The sequence below is a fragment of the Macrobrachium rosenbergii genome, chromosome 54 (assembly GCF_040412425.1).
Source record: "Macrobrachium rosenbergii isolate ZJJX-2024 chromosome 54, ASM4041242v1, whole genome shotgun sequence".
Taxonomy (NCBI): Eukaryota; Metazoa; Arthropoda; class Malacostraca; order Decapoda; family Palaemonidae; genus Macrobrachium; species Macrobrachium rosenbergii.
Genome location: NC_089794.1, coordinates 53104293 through 53117189, shown reverse-complemented (window position 1 = coordinate 53117189; position 12897 = coordinate 53104293). Strand labels below are relative to the sequence as shown.

At 44.4% G+C, this 12897-nt stretch overlaps 1 protein-coding gene across 1 annotated transcript; it reads right to left on the bottom strand.

The window, feature by feature from the left end:
• Positions 1-7410: 7410 nt before the first annotated feature.
• On the bottom strand, positions 7411-7845 carry LOC136834677 (uncharacterized histidine-rich protein DDB_G0274557-like). Its single transcript, XM_067097265.1, has one exon. It carries the CDS (start codon positions 7843-7845, stop codon positions 7411-7413), a length of 435 nt encoding a protein of 144 aa, XP_066953366.1.
• Positions 7846-12897: the final 5052 nt, after the last annotated feature.

The following is a 12897-nucleotide window of genomic DNA, read 5'->3' as shown; positions in this document are numbered from 1 at the left end:
TGCTCCAAGACTGATGCTCCCCACAAAACTGACCTCATTAGACTGCTAGAAGACTGACGCTCGTTAGAATGACGCTCGTTAGACATGACGCTTGTTAGACTGATGATCATTAGACTGACACTTGCAAGACTGATGCTGGTTAGACTGACTGGCACTCGTTAAACTGGCGCTAATTAGACTGACGCTCGTTAGACTGATGCTTAGACTAACACTAGCTGACTCACTAACACTCATACAAACTTTTCTGACTCTCACTTTAGACTGATTATTATTCATTAGGCTGAAAAAATGACTGATGACTCATTGACTGATGCTGAAAGAAAAACCATGACTCACTTTTCTTTTCACCTCACTGATACGTCATGACTGACATCCTCCCCTGACAAGACTGTGATGGTTTCTACACTGCCTTCATTAGACTGATCATTCACTGATGCTTGTTAGGCCCTCCTCACTGATGCCTGGCAGAAACTGACCTGTTAGGGACAGCCTGATCATCCCAGTCAAGACTGGCCACTTTAGGGCACCTTGGGGCCACTCAGCCTTGTGGTTCAGACTGATGCAGGAGCAAAACTGATGCTCAGGACTCTTGAGACTAATGATCATTAGACTGACACTTGTTAGACTGATGCTCGTTAGACTGACGTATGAAAGACGCCTCCCCACTTGTTAGACTGGCCTGGCAAATTAGACTAACCTCCTCCAGGAAGCAGCCTCTGAGGAGGATCTTCCCTAACTGCCTTCAGGGAAGGCATTTTTTTCTCTCAGCCTTGTGGTTCAGGCCTTATTATTATTATTATTATTATTATTATTATTATTATTATTATTATTATTATTATTAAAAAAAGTGGGCTGTAATGACGTCATCGTTATCACGTGAGAAGAATCAGGTTTTCCCAACTGCTTCTCAATTGGCATGATGTCATCTGAGAAGCATCTGAGGAGGATCTTCCCCACAAAAAGGCTACCTTCAAAGTGATGGTTTCCCTAGGGTGCCTTGGGTCCCCTCAGCCTTGTGGTTCAGGCCCTGCTCAGGCCCGCTTCTCCAGCCTGGCAGGAAACCTGCCTACCTCCAGGGAAGCAGCCTCTGAGGAGGATCTTCCCCAGTCAAGGGTGCCTTCAAGGGAAGGCATCCTTAGGGCACCTTGGGGCCACTCAGCCTTGTGGTTCAGGCCCTCCCCAGGCCCACTTCCCCAGCCTGGCAGGAAACCTGCCTACCTCCAGGGAAGCAGCCTCTGAGGAGGATCTTCCCCAGTCAAGGCTGCCTTCAAGGGAAGGCATCCTTAGGGCACCTTGGGGCCACTCAGCCTTGTGGTTCAGGCCCTCCCCAGGCCCACTTCCCCAGCCTGGCAGGAAACCTGCCTACCTCCAGGGAAGCAGCCTCTGAGGAGGATCTTCCCCAGTCAAGGCTGCCTTCAAGGGAAGGCATCCTTAGGGCACCTTGGGGCCACTCAGCCTTGTGGTTCAGGCCCTCCCCAGGCCTGCTTCCCCAGCCTGGCAGGAAACCTGCCTACCTCCAGGGAAGCAGCCTCTGAGGAGGATCTTCCCCAGTCAAGGCTGCCTTCAAGGGAAGGCTTCCCTAGGGCGCCTTGGGGCCACTCAGCCTTGTGGTCCAGGCCTGCTTCCCCAGCCTGGCAGGAAACCTGCCTACCTCCAGGGAAGCAGTCTCTGAGGAGGATCTTCCCCAGTCAAGGCTGCCTTCAAGGGAAGGCATCCTTAGGGCACCTTTGGGCCCCTCAGCCTTGTGGTTCAGGCCCCTGGAGGCCAGGCCCGCTTCCCCAGCCTGGCAGGAAACCTGCCTACCTCCAGGGAAGCAGTCTCTGAGGAGGATCTTCCCCAGTCAAGGCTGCCTTCAAGGGAAGGCATCGTTAGGGCACCTTGGGGCCACTCAGCCTTGTGGTTCAGGTCCTCCCCAGACCCACTTCCCCAGCCTGGCAGGAAACCTGCCTACCTCCAGGGAAGCAGCCTCTGAGGAGGATCTTCCCCAGTCAAGGCTGCCTTCAAGGAAGGCTTCCCTAGGGCGCCTTGGGGCCACTCAGCCTTGTGGTTCAGGCCCTCCCCAGGCCCACTTCCCCAGCCTGGCAGGAAACCTGCCTACCTCCAGGGAAGCAGCCTCTGAGGAGGATCTTCCCCAGTCAAGGCTGCCTTCAAGGGAAGGCTTCCTTAGGGCACCTTGGGGCCACTCAGCCTTGTGGTTCAGGCCCTCCCAGGCCCACTTCCCCAGCCTGGCAGGAAACCTGCCTACCTCCAGGGAAGCAGCTCTGAGGAGGATCTTCCCCAGTCAAGGCTGCCTTCAAGGGAAGGCTTCCTTAGGGCACCTTGGGACCACTCAGCCTTGTGGTTCAGGCCCTCCCCAGGCCCACTTCCCCAGCCTGGCAGGAAACCTGCCTACCTCCAGGGAAGCAGCCTCTGAGGAGGATCTTCCCCAGTCAAGGCTGCCTTCAAGGGAAGGCTTCCTAGGGCGCCTTGGGGCCACTCAGCCTTGTGGTTCAGGCCCTCCTCAGGCCCGCTTCCCCAGCCTGGCAGGAAACCTGCCTACCTGAAGGGAAGCAGCCTCTGAGGAGGATCTTCCCCAGTCAAGGCTGCCTTCAAGGGAAGGCTTCCCTAGGGCGCCTTGGGGCCACTCAGCCTTGTGGTTCAGGCCCTCCTCAGGCCCGCTTCCCCAGCCTGGCAGGAAACCTGCCTACCTCCAGGGAAGCAGCCTCTGAGGAGGATCTTCCCCAGTCAAGGCTGCCTTCAAGGGAAGGCTTCCATAGGGCGCCTTTGGGGCCACTCAGCCTTGTGGTTCAGGCCCTCCCCAGGCCCGCTTCCCCAGCCTGGCAGGAAACCTGCCTACCTCCAGGGAAGCAGCCTCTGAGGAGGATCTTCCCCAGTCAAGGCTGCCTTCAAGGGAAGGCATCCTTAGGGCGCCTTGGGGCCACTCAGCATTGTGGCTCAGGCCCTCCCCAGGCCCGTTTCCCCAGCCTGGCTGGAGACCTGCCTACCTCCAGGGAAGCAGCGTCTGAGGAGGATCTTCCCCAATCAAGGCTGCCTTCAAGGGAAGGCTTCCCTAGGGCGCCTTGGGGCCACTCAGCCTTGTGGTTCAGGCCCTCCCAGGCCCACTTTCCCCAGCCTGGCAGGAAACCTGCCTACCTCCAGGGAAGCAGCCTCTGAGGAGGATCTTCCCAGTCAAGGGTGCCTTCAAGGAAGGCATCCTTAGGGCGCCTTCGGGCCCCTCTGCCTTGTGGTTCAGACCCTCCTTATCCCTACTTTTCGAATATGACACCAAACCTCCGAAGGCTTCAAGGAGACTCGAAGGATTTCGTTGATCGAAGTATTAAAAAAAAAAGCTTAAATTCAAATTATCTTCTATTGTATACATTTCAATTCTAACCTGTAAGATTTGAAACTTTATTTGCTGTTTTCGTAATAGACAATCCACAGATATTTTAATATTCTATGGTCCCAGTCTCTCCCTCTCTTTATTACCAGTAAATATTCTTTTATTATTATTATCGTCATCATTATTATTAATTTAATATCATTTAATACTCTTTTTTACAATTTCTTAGCAATGTCTTCCTTTGGTTCTTTTATTTTTCTCTTCCACGGAGGCCATGTTCTTTGGAAGCTTGTTTAAACAAAGTTAATGGTTTTTTAGGCTTCCTTGACTTGAATAGGGGTTCACTTTTTGAATGATAAGAATTATACATCAGTACAGGGGCATCAGGATTTTAGAGGTGATTAGGTGGGGCATGGCCAAAAAAAGTTTGGGAACACTGCCCTAGAGCGTTTCAAGTACCACGCATCGACTGCCTCATTAAACCTGAAATTGCGAACGATTTAGGATCCCTTGTCCCAGTGAAGCGTAATGCCTCGTCAGCTTTCCTCAAAAAGACCTTGGATTGAGATCTTGCAGGAATTGTGAATATATTCTCTCCTCTTCTACTTTTATTCTATTTTGGTTTTGTTTTCTTCTTCAAAATTTATGCATTCTTCATTCCATACCTTTTCGGGCTGCTTTAAGCGGATTAAGGAAGGGAATAAGTTTGTTGCAACACGTGATTCAGTATATCTGTAGCCAAAGTAAAAATAACGGAGGAAATGAGGTCTTTTAATAACAGCTCTGTTGAATGATAGCTGATATGGTTCTTTGTTTTAATAAAATAGGAAATAACTAGACATAAAAGACATTATCTGACTCCATTCAGATGGTTTTCAATTTCGTAGCATTTCCGGTGAAGCTTTAGCCCCTGGTGCTCAGGATATAGATCGTTTTACAGTAATACTGTATGTATTTGTGATGTATGATATAGGGAAGAAAGTAATGTATTTTTGGAAACTAATAATCTGAATTGTTGATTGAAGGAGTGTTAAGTAAATTTAAATTGTACAGAATTCCGGTAACTGGTATATTATTTTGATATCGCTTGTATGTCAAGTACTTTTCCCGTTTAGCTAAAGTTAGATTATATTCCCTCATGCATTCCACAGAAGAAAATATCCAACTGTAATATTCCGTTATCAATGGCAAGTATCTATTTTAATATAACATCTGGAGAGCACAAAAAGTTATTTCTTATTTTTCTTATGTTGGATCATCGTAATTGCTGCTCAAATGAGAAATTTGCTTGAGTAGAGTAGGTCGTGAAAGCATAACCCAAATATGGAAATGAGACAGTTTTTCATACCTAAGGTTTGTCAAGTGACTCTTGTTGCTTAAAATTGGTCGAAATTCTATTTTACTGAGTAATATGCAAGGTCAGAATAATTGTTCAGTTTATTGGTGCACAAATTCCAATACTGGTTGAGTAATGCTTTTATGAATTTTCCCAGTTCAAGAAAGAAAGTGAAAGTTTATTTTTACCTCCTCTGAATAAATGCCTATTGATGGCAAATAAATATTCTTCCTGCAAATCCTGGAATTTGACCAAACTCTAGGCAAAGGGTTTATGGCCATGCCTCGTAGGTGTAGGTGAAGTGTTAGCGCACGTGGAGGTGTAGATTGTGTTTTCAGCCACACCTTAATGTACACAGTGTTCGTGGCCATGCAGTGTTGGTTTATGACAAGTGCTTTTGAGGCAGTCTGAGAGGCCACTGCAATAGTTAAAAATTTGTTAGTATGAATATATATATATATATACATATATATATATATATATATATATATATATATATATATATATATATATATATATATATATATATATATATATATATATATATATATATATATATATATATATATATATATATATATATATATATATATATATTGTTACGTGTGAGGTCTTGGTTGATCATGTATTCAATTTACGTAGTTTTTTCACGGCCTGCAAACCAAGATTACGTAACCTGCCACTTGAGCCAAAAGTTAACTTTCAAAGACAGTCGTTAATTAGCCAAAGGTCGCCAGTTAAGGGTTATAAACCTTAACAAGAATATTTGAGATAAATTAATTTTAAAAACGCAACGGTTCTTCCAAACTTTCGGACGCGAGGCATACAAAAGCAGCCCGAGATTTAACCTGATTTTGCCTAGAAATCTGGAGTATTTTGCTGGAATAACGGGTTGAAGCCCCAACAACATAATAATTTGGCTTAATCTAGACTTCGTGAACACATATACCGTAAGTGGTGGCTGAAGGAAGAAAACAAAGAAAAAATGTGAAATACAGAAAAGTACTAGTCAATCGACGAAGCTTCAACAAGAATCGGACTTACCGTGAATGTCGAGTCGCTGCGCAAACGAGGGACCTCAGGAGTCGTATTCTGGCAGTCTTCCCAATTCACTAATTAAGTTAGACGTAGGAGGAAAAGTAATAAAGAACAAAGAATATCGTTAGACGCGCCGCGCCGTCACCTGGTTCGTGACGGCTGGGATCTCTCTGACTGACCTCGCCCGTTCCACGCCAGAGGAGGGCTTCCATACGCCCAGGCAATCCGACCTTGACAAGGCATCGTCAAATACATAGAATAAAGCAGGGCCACCATAACTAGGGTCATTGGCGTAAACCCTCTGAGCTTAGATCCCTAATGCCCTAGCATATTTGTTTACAAACTTTCCAAGCCTATGAGGTTAAATGCCTAAATACTACCTATTCCTTTTCTCCAACGGATGTTAAAGTTTGAACTGAAGACGCTTCTAGCGTGGGACAAGCATTCCTGTCTCTCAGTCAGGCTGATATTTCTATCCTAAATGTTCGAGGCGAACAGCGTAAATATTATAAAGCTCCCCAGCAAGGGCCTTCTCCCTTTTAGGGCGTGAAGGTCTATATAACAAGCTGTTTAAGCCTCTCGTAGGTTACTCTCCTTCCCTGAGCAGATTAGTCCTGGTTAGCCTACCTAGTTACAGAACTACCTAACCCTAGATAGGATGCAGAGCTGTATTCACTACTTTACCTAATTCTAATAGTACTAGAAGGTGCTTACAGGTTGGCCATAGGCTACCTACTACAATCATGATGTGTTTTAGACCTAGCCTAGTGGTACATTCTATGATATTCCCTAGCCTAACCTATCCTAACTTGACCATTAGCACCAACATAAGAATTAATATTCTAACTAAATTAGAACATGGTTTTATGTTTAATACAATTAAAGACACTAGTTAATTCATGAGGTTGCCTCATATGATAAATGGGTGCCTCACTGAGGTCTTAGGCCATGCGTGTCCACGAGCATGATGGCTCGTTCTAATAATTCAGATTACTGAAATTAGTTAGGCTACTTACATGATTACTGCGGCTCGGTGGTAAGTGGAAAAGAATAAGGCTACTAAATTGATGTACTGTACTTTAAGGTGGCCTAGAGCTGCCACTGCAATGAAAGGAAGAGATCACACTGGCTACCTCCTCTGGAGCAGGGGCAGGATCACTCTTAGATGTTAGGGCACTGTGCCGAGGGCACTAGTGCCGGATGACGTATAGCTCGGCAACTATGAGCTCTTCCGCCCCTTCTTCTTCTTCTTGGGTTCCTTGAGCCTATCAATGCTGCTTCAGCAGGTGATGGCGCACCGACTCCGGGGACAGGCCAGAAGGGCTGCAGGCGCGAAGTCAGAGCAACTGCAAGAAGCTGCCCGGGAGGACTCCCTACTCCAGCTGTTACGACAACCGGAGGAAGAAGCGATCTCGACTTCGTCCGAGGATGCCCGGTTCCTGGTCTTCAGGGAAGGGGTTGCATTTCGATCCTCAGGGTTCATCCCCTGGATTTGAAATTGCAAGAAGAATCTTGCAAAGAAAGTTTCAGGTGGAGGCTCTCCAGTCGCGATGATCGCTTCTGCATGAAGTCCTAAATCTCCCGGAGGAGGATTCGCCTCATGATTTAGACCCGGCATAGGGGCCTTTTCCGTGGTAGCTCAGCGTCCGTGGCGGGCGGAGTCTGGCACTGCTCGGTGCTGCCAAGTGGCACTGGCAGCAGTTGAGGTCCCATTCTAGCGAGCGTCGAAGTCTTGGGAGCAGAAGTCTAACGAGTCAGTTATGAGGTATGGGGGTGAGGTGGATATGGGTGAGGTGTGGGGGGGGAGTGGCGTGGTGTGGGGGTGGATATGATATGCGGTGTGTAGGGATGTGATGTGGATGAGGTGTGGGGGTGACATGGGAGGTGGGGTGAGGTGAGTATGGGCGTGGGGGTGTGGATGTGATGTTTGGCAGATATGATGTTTGGAGTGGATACTGGTGGTGAGGTGAGAGGTGTGGTGGGGGTGGATGTGATGTTTGGGTGCAGATGTGGATGTTTGGGAGTGTGGATACTTGTGTGGTGGGTGAGGGAAGGGTGTGGGCGGTGGATACGATGATTGGGGTGTGGATAGGTGTGTGAGGCTTGGGTATGGGTGTGGGGTGGATATGGATGTTTGGGGTGGGTACATGGTGTTGGGTGTGTATATGGGTGTGGGGCGAGGTGTGGATATGGGTGTGGATGATGTGTGGGTATGGGTGTGGGCTGTGGATATGGGTGTGGGGAGTGTGGATATGGGTGGGGGGATGGGTGTGGGGTATGGGTGTGGTGTGGATATGGGTGGTGAGTGTGCAGGTGTGGATATGGGTGTGTGAGTGTGCGGGTGTGGATATGGGGTGTGGGTTGAGGTGTGCAGTGTGGATATGGGGTGGGTTGAGGTGTGCAGGTGTGGATATGGGCGAAGGGGGTGAGGTGCAGGTGTGGATATGGATGGGTATTGAGAGTAGAGAGAGAGAGAGAGAGAGAGAGAGAATATCAGACCTTGATGTCATGACGAAATTGAATGATGCCACAAAGAACAAAAAATAACCTTCATTAATGATTAAAAACAGAGACTATAATATTTCTAAAGTAACTTATTTTTCTTTATTATTGTATCAGTTCTAAAGTGAAAATGTTTCACGTGTACAAGTGTGTGTGTGTGTGTGTACATGTATGTGTGAGTATAGGTGGTGGAAGGTATTTTTTGAGGGGCGTAGGAGTCAGGGGAGGGAGGGGGTGGGGTGTGTATGCAGGCACCAGGAAGGATTCAAAATTCAAATCTAATCAGCCTCCCATAACGTCTCCGGTCTGCCTGCTCCCAATGCTTAGAAGGCTCTGACTTCGACCTCAGCTGTAGTCTACAAACAATGACAAAAGGCAACACTTTAGTTTAGTGTCGTCGTTCGACTTCAGTTTAGTGAAGTGACTTGCACTTGCAACGAGTGCAAGGATCACTACTTCAGTTATGTGTGAAGTCAGATCGAAGTCTACATACGAAGGCAGTTGTCATGAGCATAGCATTTCCACTAACCGCTTTCTCTGGACTCTAGACATGACCTCTCTGTCTTCTTCCACCTCTCTCTCTCTCTCTCTCTCTCTCTCTCCGTAAACCTCTAAACAAAGAAAGTAATGTAATAAAATATCGAAGGATTTCACAGGAAAAAGCAGACTGAAAATGGCGTCATTAATAATAATAATAATAATAATAATAATAATAATAATAATAATAATAATAATACCTGATTAAAGGGTCAAAATCGTTAAATTTGTCATAATTGTTGATGATTAGAGTGGAAATTATTTTCTAATTTGAAGGGATTTTGACGTTCATGTCCTTAAATGATGCGTACAGGAGGCCAAGAAGCTGTGCTGGCATAAGACCAACTCGGTCTATAGCAAAAAAAATATCCGCTTGTTTCATGTACCAAACTCGTTAGTTATTAAAAACCTTTATTTCGGCTCAGGGCCATATACTGTACATGGAATATACAAATACAATACACACAAGCTAGGCCGTTCGAGTCTTTCTTCCCTTCTCTGCTTGGCCAAGTCCTCCACTTGCTCCCTGACCCAGGGTGGTAAGTTCCGAGCCGGTGAGACCTGCCGCCGTCCCCAGATCCAGGAAGGCTTTATAAGTCTCTGCTGCCATGGTTCTGTTGGGGGGAAGGACGTCAAACCGGGTCGACTGGGCGTACTTGGGCAGGAGGAAGTGTCCCTTCAGTGACGTGGCACCCTTTCAAAAGGTGGTACTGTGGTTGAGTGTGCCGTGTACAGGTCACACTGGTGGCACTCAGTATCCCTAGGCACTGGTGCAGGTTAGGTTCCAGAAGGACTTTCTCTTCTGTGTTCCCTTTAGTTTGGTTTTATTTAATAATTCCTAGTTGCTTGCTTGGTGGCACTATGGTGCCAATGTTCCTAGGAACCCTTTACTTGGAGTCCAACTAGGCTATATGGAGGAAAGGCACTCTACCCCCAGCAGAGTGTAATGAGAGTAAAGAGGAAAATGAATGAGAGAGAAAGAGAGAGAGAGAGAAAGAGAGAGAGAGAGAGAGAGAGAGAGGAAGTTTATTCAGTTGATGACAGTGCTGCAAATTATTGGCACTGTGAATAAAGCGAATTTGGTTGCTTTTCTTTAAAGATCCTCGTGAGTGGCTGGTCCCAGTACCCAGTGCTAACCCCTTCTTCTTTCAGAGGGTGAAAACTACTGTTTTCTTCTTATAAGAAAGCAGGCCTCACTCATGACCTGACAGTTTATCCTCTAAAAGCTTTAACTTGCCCTCATCTACTTGTGGGACAGAGGTGTTGCTTTTATTTAGTTTAATTAAATTAATTGTCTCAGTGTCGGCCCTTCTTTCTTTGAAGGGGGTTACGCACACTTTAGGTTACTGGACTTGGATATATGAGAGAGAGAGAGAGAGAGAGAGAGAGAGAGAGAGAGAGAGAGAGAGAGAGAGAGAGAGATTTTTCAATAGTTTTGCTGCTTGAGAAAATTTTAAAGTAAAATTTTATAAGTGCACACTGGCAGGGTTCTTAATTGCAGATATCCTACGTCGACTTAGGCTTCCTTAAGGGATTGTTTGTAACAATAACATCCCTGGAGCCGATCTGACGACGACACAGGAATTTAGAGTAAAATTATAAGTTCTTTTTTATATTTTCGGCATCGGGTATTTGTATAGGAACTTGTTTTTGTATTAATCCTAACTATGGCCTATTGTTCCCTGACTAAATTATATCTTGGTTTTATCTACCGAAGTCTGTCTAGCTAAGATAGTACGAGGTGGGTTTACTACGCCGAAGAAAGTAGTTCCAAAAGAAGTGGCTTTGAGGCAGAACAACCGGTCACACAACAATGACAATAAAGGTCTCAAGATGGCGGACAAGGAGCGGTCAACTGAACCACAAAATGTCCGGCGAATCCTGGTAGTTCAAAACATTTCAAACAATACCTCTGAGGAGGAATACCAAAATGGCGGGTGAATCCCATGTTTATTACACAAAATTCAAAACAGCGAACTAAACAAAAAGGCATCCAGATTTACTCTAAATATACCAAACTTTAATGGAGGTGGGGGCGGGATTTTAGCGTTAAGGATGGCAAAGGTCAAATTTACCATACAAAGCTTTTTTCTTTTGTTATCGTCTTTCGATGGAAAACGCTTAGAATTAACATCCAACGCTTAAATTACCAAACTTTAAAGGATTTTACGCTACAACGGCATTAACAAGACAATGAAATGGAAATTATGAAATTTTGGTTCAGATGGGACCAAATTTACGTTACTGAAAAATGCATTTTATGGTAAAATTAACTATTGCCGTTCGTTTGCTATTTCAATGACACGGTGTTTCAAAATGATTCCCGCTATATGAAAACAATACCAATCGGAATTGCTGAATCGCGATCACTACTTTGCGAAAATGAAATGAACTTGAAAATTCGGTCTTTAGGATGCGTGATTGGACGACTTGACCGTTACAAGAACTCACCCTACATTGTCCCTTGCGAGGAAGATAGCACCCACAATATCCGAACACGGTAAAAATGCTCTTTCTTAAGATTTTATAAATTATGAATTGCTCTACCTCCAATGCACACTTTTCTATACCTATGCTAATTCTTAATTAAACCTGGTATTCTAACTATTCTATTATTATTATTATTATTATTATGCCTTGTGCTGTCTCCTTGTTTGGAAGAGTAAAATTAAATGAAATATCTGACTTTTCTCTTTGGAATTAATTGTAATTAATTCTCTTTCATCCAGTTTCTTTCTCTAAAATTTACCTAGATCCTATGCAAGGTCGTCAATGTTACGAGTGCGACTTGGCTGATGAGTTTATTACTTGATTTACGTAATTTTACAAGGCCCTGCATGCCAAGGACACACGTAACCTGTCGATGAAGCTACAAATTAACCTCAAAGACAGTCATTGAACACTCAAGGTCGCCAGCCGAGGAGCTATTCTCGGGCATAAAGAAAAAAATATTCAGTGAATAAGTATTTTTACGATAAATGCCGCCCGGCTTCGGACGCAGGCAATCTCTACTCGTTAATATGGTATTAAAAACACAACGGCTCTTCCGAACAAATGGATCGAGACACAAAGGGGCATAAAGAATACAATGACTTGCTTAACCTTCCTAATTCCTAGTTAATTCACTGGAATGGTTGAATGCTAAACAATATAAATTATGCTTAATCTAGACTTGTAAAAGCAAAGTCGCTTTGTAATCTAATAATTATGGTGGTGGTGAAGGAGGAAACAACAAAACTGAAATACAGAAAAAGGCTAGTAATTGACGAAGTTTTTGAACAAAAACACAGACTTTACTGTTTGGACGACTAGTTGCTGCGCATACAACGGACGATCGGAAGTTCTGGGATGAATTCACCAATTCACCTAGTAATATAGACTAGAGACAAAAGGGGACAAAGGGTTGTTCCGAGGAGGAAAGCTGACGTGCTTTCCGTCGATAGTTAAACTCTCTCTTCTGACCTCGTTGGGGCGCTGATACAAGCGATGCCCCATGCCCTCAGGTCTGAAATCTTGTCAAAACATCCATCGGACAGAACAGGAAAAAAAAGCTTAGACCACCTATCATGAAGTTGACTATGAAATTTTTCTATGGGATTAAATCCTAATGCTACTATCCTACTCTGAATCAACGTTAAAGTTTGAATTGCCTACACGCCAACCTGCTGGACAACGACTTTTCCTGTCTGGGCCAGTCTGATTAATATTACTACAAACAAATACATCGAAGGGCGAACAGCAGTAATATTTATAAAAATAAATAAATATATATATATATATATATATATATATATATATATATATATATATATATAATAGAGTATATATATATATATATATATATATATATATATATATATAGTATATAATATATATATATATATATATATATATAGGTATATATATATATAGCTGAATATATAAATATATATAGTATATATAATAATAGGTGAACTGCAATCAGTGTATTTGGGACCGAGCTGGAAGCTAGTAGTTTTGCTAGAAGGCTTATGACAATCATAGTACATAAATAGTAGAAACAAAACTTGCAGTCAGCAAATTAAGAGAAATAGAGACGAAAGTTAGTAGTTTACGTGCAACGGTTATAATAACCACTAGAAAAACTGGCACACATATGTTATAATCAGCCCATCTATAGGAG